General features: G+C 26.4%; 3 protein-coding genes across 4 annotated transcripts in view; 1 reads left to right on the top strand and 2 right to left on the bottom strand.

Moving 5' to 3' along the window:
* Positions 1-6,486, top strand: part of LOC134828217 (neurogenic protein mastermind) — a 97,782-nt gene extending 91,296 nt beyond the window's left edge. The window contains exons 4-7 of the mRNA XM_063841245.1: positions 468-711; positions 4,057-4,731; positions 4,792-5,031; positions 5,777-6,486. Coding sequence (XP_063697315.1) covers positions 468-711; positions 4,057-4,731; positions 4,792-5,031; positions 5,777-6,342 — 1,725 coding nt within the window. The 3' untranslated portion in view covers positions 6,343-6,486. The remainder of the gene's footprint in view (positions 1-467; positions 712-4,056; positions 4,732-4,791; positions 5,032-5,776) is intronic.
* Positions 6,487-8,918: 2,432 nt separating this feature from the next.
* Positions 8,919-10,398, bottom strand: LOC134838000 (gamma-glutamyl hydrolase A-like). Its single transcript, XM_063853430.1, has 2 exons — positions 9,957-10,398; positions 8,919-9,635 (listed from the first exon to the last, which is right to left on the bottom strand). Exons 1-2 carry the CDS (start codon positions 10,321-10,323, stop codon positions 8,971-8,973), a joined length of 1,032 nt encoding a protein of 343 aa, XP_063709500.1. The 5' UTR covers positions 10,324-10,398; the 3' UTR covers positions 8,919-8,970.
* Positions 10,399-10,553: 155 nt separating this feature from the next.
* Positions 10,554-12,652, bottom strand: LOC134836232 (probable H/ACA ribonucleoprotein complex subunit 1). Of its 2 annotated transcripts, XM_063851473.1 has the most exons (6): positions 12,514-12,652; positions 12,324-12,341; positions 12,096-12,131; positions 11,993-12,031; positions 11,481-11,860; positions 10,554-10,822 (listed from the first exon to the last, which is right to left on the bottom strand). In XM_063851473.1, exons 1-6 carry the CDS (start codon positions 12,554-12,556, stop codon positions 10,688-10,690), a joined length of 651 nt encoding a protein of 216 aa, XP_063707543.1. In that variant the 5' UTR covers positions 12,557-12,652; the 3' UTR covers positions 10,554-10,687. The 2 variants fall into 2 exon arrangements, with proteins under 2 accessions (XP_063707543.1, XP_063707544.1); XM_063851474.1 differs by lacking the exon at positions 11,993-12,031 and having other exon boundaries at positions 11,481-11,857; positions 12,111-12,131.
* Positions 12,653-12,760: the final 108 nt, after the last annotated feature.

Here is a 12,760-nt window from a genome sequence, read left to right as displayed (position 1 = left end):
ATTATACATAATTAAACAGATATATGAGGGATCAGGCATCAGCCGTGGTAGCGACGAATATGTTACAGCGACAGAAAAAAAATTATTTTTCTCGCTGTAACCTGACATCGAAGCGACAATCGCATTTTTTTGCGCGTGTAGCAATGAATAATATTTTAATTATTATTATTTTATCACACAATATTTATTGTATTATCGCGAAAAAAAAATAATTTAATCAAAATGCGCTCCGGAAGGAAGGTCATTAGTGTCAACATATCTCAGAGGCACTCGAAAAAGGCAAAATTACCCGTAATGAGCTCGAGAATGGGTGCAGCTCGAAATTAATGACGTAAAAATAATAATAATGGGTTAAATTAATGATTAATGATTTTTCCCGATTTTTATCTTTTTTGATGAAAACTGAACTTCCTCTTTGAAATTTTTTTCAATTTTCACTTAAAAATAATTTTTTTATTTTTTTTTAGGTTTCTGCGGGACAACATTTACATCTGAGTAGCGATTTGAAGAATGGCGGCGTTTCCGTAGCTGCTCAGCAAGGCATGTACTTTAATCAGCAAGCCACGAACCAAAATCAATCCCAACCGAATCAGCAGCAAAACCAGCAGCAGCAGCAACAACAGCACAACTCCGGTGTAAATAATGGCGGCAATAGTCATAATAATTCAAGTAATAGTCAACAAAATCATCAGAACAGCAATCCTAATGGAGGTAAGTTGGTGTTTAGACCTTTCTTTTCGTTTTTTGGGGTGTTTATTTGTGGATTGCGGTTGAAACGGAGAGAATTAATTGTGAATGTTTTGTATCTCGAAAGAAATTTTTTGAATTGAGATATAAAGAAAATGTGAAATTATGGAGATTTTTGATTAGTTTTTAAAAATTTTTTTAAAAAATTTATAAAATATATTTTTAATTAAATTTAAATCGAAATTTTTTTTTTAAATTCTAAAACTTATTTTTTTACAAAAAACAAAAAAAAAAATTATAAGCAATTTACAAAAAAAAAATTTTTAGCTTTCAAAAGCATTCTATAAATTTTAAAATTATTTATTTATTAAAAATTTAAATAAATATTAAAATTTAAATTTTAACGTAATTTTTAAATTCAAATTTAAGGCTTTTAATATTTTTCTAAATAATTTATTTATTTTATTATATTTTATTTTTATTTATTTATTTAAAAAAAATAATTAAAAAAAATTAAGCCTAATATTATTAATAATGGCTTTGAACATTTTATTTATTTTTAAAATATAATAAAATTTTTGAATTAAGTTTGAAAAATAAAAAAATATAAATTTAAATTTTCATAAAGTTCAGTAATTTTTTTTTCATTATATTTTTTTATTTATTATTTTAAAAAATATAAAAAAATTTTTTTAATAAAAAAAAATTTTTAGACTCAACATTTGAAATTCAGTTAATTTTTTTTTAAATTATTTTTTTTATTTTTAAAAGTTTTATTTATTATTTTAAAAAAATTCAAATATTTTTTTTATTTTAAAATAAATAAAATTAATTATTTATTTGTAATTTTAAAAAATCAAATCTTATAATTAAAAATTAATTTTTAATAATTTTTTTTTTAAATTTTAAACTATTTATATTTTAAATAATTTTTTTAAACTTCAATAAAAAAATTATGAAATTTATTTTTTATATTTTTTCATATTTTGATTTTTTAATCTTACGAGACATCAACTTTATACAAAGGGCTTTTCAGTAGATGAATGTCACAAAAAGGGATTATTAATGAAGATTTTTTTTTTTATTTATTTTTGCTTTGATATGAAGTCCTCGGATTAAAAGCCTGTTGATTGTTTTTTACGAGTGCGGGAGGAATTTCAAATGAAATCAGAGGAAAAATCTCATAATTTTGGAAAAATTCTGATTTGAAGCAAATATTTGAGCTCGGAGCACAGAATAAATCAAACACTCGCACACCAAACTTTGGATTCAAATCACAAACATACATATTTTATTTCCGTACATCCTATCCGAAAAACACTCGAAATTTACACATACACACCATTCAATCATAACACATGCCAAAAGTTGGCTCATACATCAAAACAGAAGAATAACGTTGTTGAATAATAATGTGCCGTGCCGAGAGAATGGAGCGAAACACACAAAAAGGAAACGAGAAAATCATTTAATGTTTTGCCTTTTTCCGATATGATGTCGGAGTGCTGCTGTACGCGAAAAGCGAAAAGCGTCGTCGTCATCATTCACAAGCAATCAGTTTCATTTGTGTGCGGCTCGACGAGGAATAACTTCAAGGATGTGACTTTAAACCACGTTAAAATGCGTTTGGGAGTCGCGTGAACGGTGTGAGTGTGAAAATATTTTTACGAGCGCGATTATTAATGGATGTACGAGAATTTTTGGCAGTTTCTCGACACAAAAAAGGGGAGCAAAATTCTCGTGCGCTTGCGCGATTTCGCTCTCGATCGGACTTTCTCCTTGCCGGAAAAGCCGAAAAACCGAAGGGGAACGGATGAAAAACCATCAAAAGCAATTTATCGCATTAAAAAACGAGTCGCCTCCACGCCGACGACGATAAGAGTGCGTAAAAAAGGTGAAAAGTGGATGGAGGGGCACACGGAGCTGCGTTATCATTACAAATTTATCAGATGAAAGCTAACCGCATTTATTGTGTGCGACTATGGCGCGTTGTGTGGGCGAGACTGTTGTTCAAAAAAGGGTGCTTTGCTCCCCCCTCGTCATCCGTATGCGTCGCACAAACTACACATTTCGACAAATTTCTTGTATAAATGAGGCCTTTGGCAGCAACAACCCTACCATGATACATTGCTAGTCGAAGCAGGATCTCAGGAATGCATGAATACGCGTCTCGTTTGCCTTTTTTATTGTGCTCTTATTATCATTTGTTTTTCTTACAACAACAACAATAACAGCAGCGCACGTTCGTGACAGACAAATTTTTTTTCGGTGTGTGGAAAAGCTTTTAATGTGATCAAAAATATTGTTATTTTTGTTTTCTCTCAAAATATATTTGGGGCATTTATTTTATTTTTTAATGTTGAAATTTACCAGAAGGCTCCTTTTTATGTGATTTATAAAATTTTCATATAAATTTTATTTTCTTTTTTTTAAAGAGTCTAATTTAATTAATTTTTCATTTTTCTTAAAAAATTAAAAGAAAAAAAAATTATAATAAATATTTTTTTTAATAATTTACGAAAAATTAATTTAAATTCAATTTATTGAAATTTCGAATATATTTAATTTTTTTTTTAATTAAAAGATAAAAAATTGTAAAAAATTAACAATTTTTTAAAATGAGCTTTAATTTTTTATTTATTTTTTATAAATTATTTTTTTAATTCAAATAAACAAAATTTTTAAAAAAATATTTTCTCTTATCAAATCTCATAAAATTTTAAATTTTTTTATGAGAAAAAATCCAAAAATAATTTTTAAATAATTTTAAAATGGTTAAAAAAATAATTATTTTATTATTTATTAATTTTTAAAATTTTCTATTTATTAATTTTTAAAATAATAAAAATATGTATTTTTAAAAAATATTTTATACATTTTCATTTTTATATACAATGTTCATAAGAAAATTAAGTTATTTCATGTAAATTTTCATTTAAAAATTTTTTAATTTTATTTTCAAAAATTTGAAAAAAAAAATTAATTTATTTATTATCATTTTTTTAATTTTTTTTATTTCATTGAAAATATTTTTTTTTATTAAAAATATTATGTTGTAAAAAACCTGACGTTTTCATTTGATTTTTTTTTAATTTATTTTTTTTTATTTTAATTTTTTTGTAAAAAAAATAAATTTTTGATTTAAAATAATTTAATTCAAAATTAAATAAATTTATTGATCATTTTTCGATTTTTTATAAAAAATAAAAAAAAAATTAAAAACAACCAGAAATCTCCATTTTGTGTGAAAATTTGTGTTCAAGGATATCATGTTGTGTAAAATTTGATATTATTGTTAAAAATAATTTCCTATTAAAAATCTCCTTTGATGAATTTTCGTTCATAAAAAACTATTATTTTTCATTGCAGCTCAAAATGACTCGTTTTCCGTGTCGCAATCACAAAGCATCAATTTTGGCGGGCAATCTCTTCGTCAACAACGCCCGAATCAGCATAACAACAGCCAACAGCAAAGCAATAATTCCGTCGTGACGCCCATGAGCGGAGGCAATATCGCCACAGATAATTCCGCAAACGGGCTCGGAGGCAACGGAATGAATCCAACGATGGGCGGCATGTCAGCAAACGGCATGGGATCGATGAACGGAGCGGCCCAAATGAGCGGCGGCATGATGGGAAATAATCCAACTGGCATGCAAGGCATGGGACCCGCGACAAATGCCGGCGGCGCAATGAACAGCATGAACAATATGTGCATGGGAGCCGGAAATGGCGGAAATATGCGAACAAATGCCGCGGGCATGATGAACAACGGAAACGTGAATCAAGGCATGACGAATGCTGGAGCGCCCGGAATGAATCACGACCAAATGAAATATATGCAACAACAACGAATGATGCAAGTTCAGATGCAACAACGCATGATGGCGGCAAATAATCGAGGACCGCCGCCCGAATACAAGGCACCCGTGCAAGGAATGATGAATCAGGCGCAAATGATGGCAGCGCAACATCAGGGAGGCGGCAGATTCCCCACGGCAGCTGCAATGAGACGAATGAGTCAACAACCGATTCCGCCATCAGGTAAATTTTTTGACAAAAATTTTAAATTTTCTTCAATTTTTGATGATTTTTTGTTTTTAGGTCCCATGATGAGAGGTCAACATCCGATGTATATGCAACAGAGATCAATGAATGTCGCTGCGAGTGGTTATGCAGGCGCACAAAGACCTCCAAATGTGCAAGTAGGACCCGAAGGTATGCCAATGAGCTCGCAAGCCAATCAGGAATGGCGCCAATTACTTATGCAACAACAACAAAACATGTCTTTCAACAATTCTGGCGGCAATATGAGACCAAATCCGAATACTTTCAACCAAGGAAGTAAGTTTTTCGTCATTTTTCATATTATTTTACGAACTTTTCTAAAAAAAAATAATTTTAATAATCAATTATTAAATTATTAATATTATAAATTTAATTAAATAATGTATTTGATTAAATTTTAATTAATCTTAATATAATTTAATTTTAAAATTAAAAATTTTAATGAAATAATTTTCTTTAATTATTTTATTATTTTAAATATATTCAAAAATAATAAATTTATATTGTTAAAATTCTTTATTTTTTTTTTATTTAAAAATATTTATTTTTTTATTTATTAAAAATTCAATTTTAAAAATAAATAAATTATTTTTAAATATATATATATTTTTTTAATGTCAATTAAATTTTATTTTAATTTTGAAAAAAAAAATATATGAACAAAAATCAAAATTTTAATTAAAAAATATTATATAATAATTTATTTTAAAAATAAAAAATGAAAAAAAAATTAAAACGAAATAATAATTTAGTTCAATTTTATTTTTAAAAAAAAAATAAAAAAAAACAATTCATTTAACAAATTAAATTTAATTTATTCACAATAAAAAAATAAAACGATTTTTTAATGAAATATTTTTTTTAAATTAAATAAAAAATATATTTTTTTTTAAATTTGATTAAAAATTTAATAATTAAATTAATAATATTGATAAATTAAAAAAATAAAATAAAAAAAAATTACTAATTAATTTTAAAAAAAAAATAATTTTCACTTACAAAATTTCTTTTTAAATTTCAGATCCAGGTCAAAACTCCTTCCCAATGCAAAACCAATCAAACGCCGTAACCGGCAACAATCCAACCAACGCCATGCAACAAATGAATCCCCATTTGCAGCAACAACTTTTGCGATCGCAGCAACAAAATCAAAACTCTCAGCCGATGCAACAGCAGCAAATGGCTGCCCAACAAAATCCAGCCTTAAGTCAACAGCTCCAAAATCAAATGCAACAACAACAGCAGCAGCAGCAGCAAATGATGAATCAAATGAACGTGATGAGCGCCATGTCCCAAACGCAAACCATGACGATACAGCAGCAACAATCTCTCGTAAACGGACAATTTGTGGCGACGCAAAGTCAACAGCAAACGCAAACGACGACTCTCATGCAGCAGCAGCAACAATCCATGCAAGTGGTCAATAATGCCGGAAATGGCGGCGCAAATTCCACAAATAATAGTAATAACGTGATTAGCAGTAGTGACTTTAACCTAGATTTCCTCGATTCCAGCGGGACTTTTGAAGCGCAAGACCTTCTCAACTCGCTCGACAATGAAAATTTCAACTTGCAAGATATACTTTAAAATGGTTGTTGTAATTTTTTTTAAATTATGAACTACAAAAAAATGTAAAATTAATATTATACAAAAATCCTATGTACATTTTATAAAAAATAAGATTTTTTTTTATATAATTTTAAGTTTTATTAATATTAGTGAAATAATGATGATGGTTTATGTCTTTTATCTCTCGAAATATTTTTATATATATTATCATTCATTATTATGTAAAAACTAGAGTATTTATAAAAAAAGAAAAAAACGCACGCCTTTATTAGTAAAGAAATAAAAATGAATCGGTATTCCTTATATTTGTTTATATTTTATTATATTTTACAAAATTTTATATACAAAATATTTTTATAAAATATATAATAAAATATAAAAAATTTAAAATATATATTTAACAAAAAAAACTGAAGCATTCGTAAAATTATATATTTCTCCTTATTATTTTTAATAATTAATTATTATCCTTTTTATATTAAAATTAAAATTAAATGTATATTTAAAACTCACCAGTATCATGTTTTATACACAATATATTATTATATATAAACTACACACGATTCCTTGTTGTTAACTATTTTAACTATTTTTGTACAGAATTGTTTGTGTAACATAAAAAAATTTCCTAAATAATATTTTAAGTTAATTTTTGTATATATTTATAAAAAATAATTAAAAATAATAATAAATAAATCAAATACAAGAATTATAATATTTATCGAAAAGGTACTTATTTTGTTCTCAACAACAACAACGATTTTTACTTTATTTCAACATATACTCAAATCCGGTCCAAACTCCCATTTTTTCTAAATAAATAGATAAATAAATAGAATGTATTAAACAAATACTTACCTTAAATGATAAATAAAATAAATAAATGAAATAGAGAGAATTAATTAAATAAAATATTTAACTTAATTATTAAAAAAAATAAATAAATAATGAAAAATCCCGCAAAATACACCGTAGTAGATTAACTTTAAAGAACAGAAAAAATAAACATAAGCAAAAAATATTTAAAATATACATTTAAATAGTAGAGAAATTAATAATGATAAAATATATAACTTTAAAAACAATATCAAAATAAAGCAAAAATTATTATTATTATTTTAAATTTGTGTTTTATTTTATTTTTTATTAAAAAAAATATTTTTTTTCAGGTAAAAGTTATATTTTATGGTATGTTATAATTTTTTTTATTTAATTTAAAAAATTATTATTTTTTTCCAAAACTTGTACATTCAAAGATTCAACAAAAATGCTGTTTACAAAAACAAAAACAAAGTTTGATAACTTTTTACAATATTATTAAAAAAAAAATATACATAAAAAAGAGTAAAAAATCAATTAATACACAAACACATTATAATCAATTGAACAAAACATATTGTTAACATACATAAGTTATACATAAACATATAAGAGGGCTCTCCACAGATGCCTATAAAAAAGTTTTTTTATACATAAAATATATATTACAAAAATATATATATACAAAAAATCAACATTAACGTTGAAAAATTGAAATAAAACGACAAATTAAGAGGAATTAACAAAAAAAGTCATTCGATTGTTTCAAAAAAAATTATATAAAAAATTTTTGGAGTATTATTGATAATAAATGTAAAAAAATAAAACAGTTCAAAAAAAAACTTTTTTCGTTACATTATATATAAATATATACATTGAACAAGTGAAACAAAGTTATGATACATAAATAGGGAAAAAATAGACTTTAGCAACAATAAATGTTAATTAAATACAAGTCAAGTCATAACTCAAAATGTTAGAAAAAAATAAAATTTAATGTAAAAAATGAGAAAAATAGGAACCAATTAATACTTAAACGCAATTAATAGCTTATCTATGATTATTGTAACCTTTCTATATTATACAACATAATATATATTTAATTCTAGCTTCAAAAAAAAAAAAATTATATACAAACCTAAGGCTTTGAATGTGCTTACACTACTTTTATAAAGTAACAAGAATATTTAGAAAGAAGCTTTCTGCGTTTTTTTTCGACTTTAAAATTTTTTGTATCATAATAATTTATAAGGTTTCATATAATTTGTCTTTCCAAAAAATTAAATAACTCAAATTATTATTACCGAAATGACGTATTAGGATTAAAAAAGTTATTATTATATTAAATTTAAAGTTAAATGACCAAATTTGGTTCAAAAGCATATATTATTATAATTATTATATTAATTATATATTATAATTATATTATACAAAGAAGCAAAAAAAAAAACAATTTAAAGGCACAGACCAGTAGAAGTTATGAGTAATAATAAAAAAAATAATGAAAATATATTAAATGTAGTTTAATTATTTATTTTTTGAAATTTAATTTAAAAAATTAAATTAAAAATTTTTTTAAATATTCTTTTTTTGTTTATCGAATTATTTTTACTTTTATAAATTTATAATTATTTTTAAAAATTAATATTTAAATATTTTATTTTTGTTAATTTTTTTAAATTTTATTTTTATTTTATTTTTTTTTATTTGATTTATTTTAATTAAATTATTTTAAAAAATTTTAATTTAAAAAAAAAATCAAATTTTTTTTTTACTTTTAAATTTAAATTTTATTTAAAAAAAAAAATAATGAAATTAATTTTTATTTTAATCCAACTTCTTCAAATGTGTATCAATCAAACTAAAAAAATACATTTGCGTCAATGCCGATCCATTTTTCCCCGTAAACTGAGCTGGCCAATTATAAATCAAAAATCGATTGGCTTCTCCCTCCGTTTTGAACGAATTTTTATTTTTGCGAGTTTCTTGCACGAAAAATTCCGCAAAATATTGCGAAGATCTCGTTGCATCCAAGTTATGAACGATCGTCGAGCTCTTGTGCCATTCAAACAAATTCTTCTCGGGATGAAATTGAACTCCATAATAAGGATACATTTTGTGTTCCATCGCTGAAATAAACTCTAAACCAACTTTATCGACATTTGTCGCAATTATAGTCCAAGTTGCATCCATTCCGCTTGACGTAAAGTTCTCCGGAGTCAAACAAAAATGATGAAAATTCGCCGCAACTGGCTTTGAATCCAAAATATCGACGATATGCTGAGGCGCTTGTCGAAACATGCGAGATTCGGAAAAGTTTTGAGTGAAATTTAGCTTTAATGCGATACTTTCGGCGTTACAAACACGTCGGAAATCCGTTTGATTGGCTCCGAGATATGCTAAGAGCTCAAATCCAAGGCAAGTACCCCATAACGGGAAATATTCTCCTCGTTCGTTCATCTCGTTTGCGATTTCATAAATGTATCTTCCAGCTGTAAAAATTATTAAAAAAAAAAGAAAAATGTTAAAAATAATTGAATTTTTCAAAAGATCAGATCATTTAACCTCAAATTGATCTTAAACACGTGGTAAGCGGATTTATCGGTTTGAGTCGTTTTAAGCCAATAAAATTTTTTTTCATTAAAATTTTAAATTTTGATTAAAAATTATTTAAAATTAAATATATTTCTTCTTTTAAAAGTTCAAAGTAAGTTTTCTATTAAAATTTTTAATTTTTTTTCAAAATATTTCTTAAAACGGTCCAAACCGAAAAATCCGCTTATCACAAAATTTCAATAAAAATGTATGCCTACCTTGTGCATATCCCCAATTGTTAATAAAATCAGCATTTCCGCCCGGGAAAAGAACGCCATTCACTCGTTTCATCATTTTTTCGTAATATTTTCGTGGTTTGTCGATCCAAATGGGCACAACTCGGGCTGCTTGTGATTCAATAAATTTCACATAACTCGCCGCAATGTAACTTTGCCAATGATTACGAATAGATTTGAGAAGAAAATCGTCTCCGAAGACGTCAGCACTATCCAGCGAGATTTCTTGAGCAAGAACCCCGACAATCGGAAAGTCATTTGTGGCTGGCGGATCAAATCGGAAACCCCATTGACGCGAATCAGCTCCTGTGAGACTAATTACAAACAAAATGCCAAAATATTTGAGCATTTTTTCGATTTTGAAATTATTTTCTGTCAATTTCACTCCGTATCTGAACAAAAACTGACCTGGGAATTGATTTGTTGCTCGTTGCATGAACGTTCATTCATTAAGATTAATTTTTGTGTACATTCACAAGTTGGGTTGTGTCGATAGAATGTATTTTAAGTGATAACAATGCAAAATGAGAGATGTACAGTACGAGAGAGAGGTAGAAAGTAAACAAAAATTGGGGATTTTTATGTTTCATGTAAGTCCTTATTGTTTTATTCATTAGGTAAATGTTATTTCTTAAAAACTAAATTTTTTTTTTCTTTTGAATGAGGCGATGTAAAAAAATATTTTTTGTACCAAAATTTTTGGTAAAATTTTTCTACCATCGTTTTCCGCCGCCTCCTCCGCGATTGTTATTTCCTCCGCGTCCTCGAAAACCTCCGCCTGATCCTCCGCGAGCGCCAAATCCTCCTCGACCTCCGCCTCCGCGATTATTTCCGAATCCTCCGCGACCCTAAAAATTAAATTAAAAGTTTTAATTAATAAAATTGTAATTTTTAAATCAAAATTTTTGTAAAAAATTTGAAAAATTAAATTTAAAAGAATAAAATTATTAAATTATTTTTTAATTCTTTAAAAAAATAAATAAAAATAAAATAATTGTGAAAAATAATTTCTAAAAATTAATTTAATTTTAAACGAATTTAATTAATTATTTTATTTTAATTAATTTTTAAATTCTCCATAATTTTAATTTCTTTACTTTTTTATATAAATAATTTAATTATTTTGATAAATTAAAAATTTTATTTTGTTTTTGAAAGAGAAAAAAACGAAGAAAAAAATTAATTAAATTTAATAAAAAATATTTTAAAATTTTTGAACATATTTCAAACAAAAAAAAAACAGTAAATTTAATTTAAGAAATTTTTTAAAAATATTTTTGACAATTTTTTAAAAATAAAAACTTAAGAAAAATCCTTAATTGATTTCAAAATTTAACTTAAAAAAAAAATTATCATTGAACTCAAAATTTTAAAAAAAAATTTAAAATATTTTAAATTCTTAAAAAATCGATAATTTAATTTTTTTCCTTTTTCAAGTCGAACATTTTTCAAATATGAGCATAAATAATTATTTTTTTTTAAATTTCAGTAAAAAAAAAAACTTACTCCGCCACGTTTTTGCACACCGCCTCGAGGTCCTTTTGCGCCGCCAGCTCCTTTCTGTCCCGGAGGTTTTGGCAAAAATCGATTCAAAGGCAACAATTTTGCGGGATCTATGTACAACTTTTGTTTTGGCGTGAAACTGCTGACTTTCATATTTTCTCCGAGCTTAACGGAAACCGAATAATCTCTCAAATTGCCGAAAATTTCATCGACTTTGCCAATTTGTGACTTGTTTTCGAGGAAAATGGGCGCATTGAAGTACGGCACATCTTCGATTTCGACTTTGAGCACGAGATCATCTTGGCACGAATAGTCATAGTAGCCAAAGGGAATGACACGTTCGGGGGGACCTTGATCGAAATTTCGACCTCCGCCAAAGCCTCCTAAAAATTAAAGAGTTTTTAAGTATTCGAACGTTTTTAAATGAAAAAATTTTTTCTAAAGATACATTTTTAACAAAATTTCGTCAAAAATGAAACCTCAGGAGTAAAAAGGAATGAAAATTAGTTAAATACCTCGGCCTCCTCCTCTTCCGCCGCCTCCTCGGCCTCCGCCTTGAAAGAAAAAAGACAAAATTTGAACAAAAGTCTTAAAAATTCAGCAAAATTCAAATTTTACCTCGAGCTCCAAAGCCTCCTCGACCTCCGCCGCCGCCTGTAAATCATAAAATACCTTCATTAAAATACTTTTTAAAAGAAATTTTCGTGAAATTCTTATTAAAAATTTAAAAAAATGATTTTTTTGAATTCACATCGTCATGAAATTGTAAACAAAACATGAGACATAACCAAAAAAAATCCAAAAAATTTCTGAAGTCAAGTTTTTTCACAAATTTTTGTTATTTACCGCGTCCTCCGCCGCCGCCTAAAATGAAAAAAAGAACAAAAAAAGTAAAATTAGTGAAAGCTCGTAAGATTCAAAGTCAAAAGAAGCTTGCTTGAAAGGTCTCACATTGCCAATTCCGACACATTCAACACATGAGCGCATGATTTTTGTCAATTTTTCAAGCAATTTTTATCGAAAGTCATAAAATTACCTCGTCCTCCAAAGCCGCCGCCGCCTCTGCCTCTAAATGACATGATTTTTGGTTAAATTATCCGGAAAATCCAATGAAAATTGTCGAAAATTGAGTTTAACGAGACACTCTCTCACACGCCGTGTGTTTACGATTTGTTCTTTATCAATTTCATTCGTCTCATTTTTTGGTTAGTTTCGAAAATCTCCTCCAGAGGGATGAAATTTGAATTTTCGAACGTTAATTTTTTTTATTTTTAATAATTTTC

The sequence above is a fragment of the Culicoides brevitarsis genome, chromosome 1 (assembly GCF_036172545.1).
Source record: "Culicoides brevitarsis isolate CSIRO-B50_1 chromosome 1, AGI_CSIRO_Cbre_v1, whole genome shotgun sequence".
Taxonomy (NCBI): Eukaryota; Metazoa; Arthropoda; class Insecta; order Diptera; family Ceratopogonidae; genus Culicoides; species Culicoides brevitarsis.
This window is presented reverse-complemented; position numbering and strand designations above follow the sequence as displayed.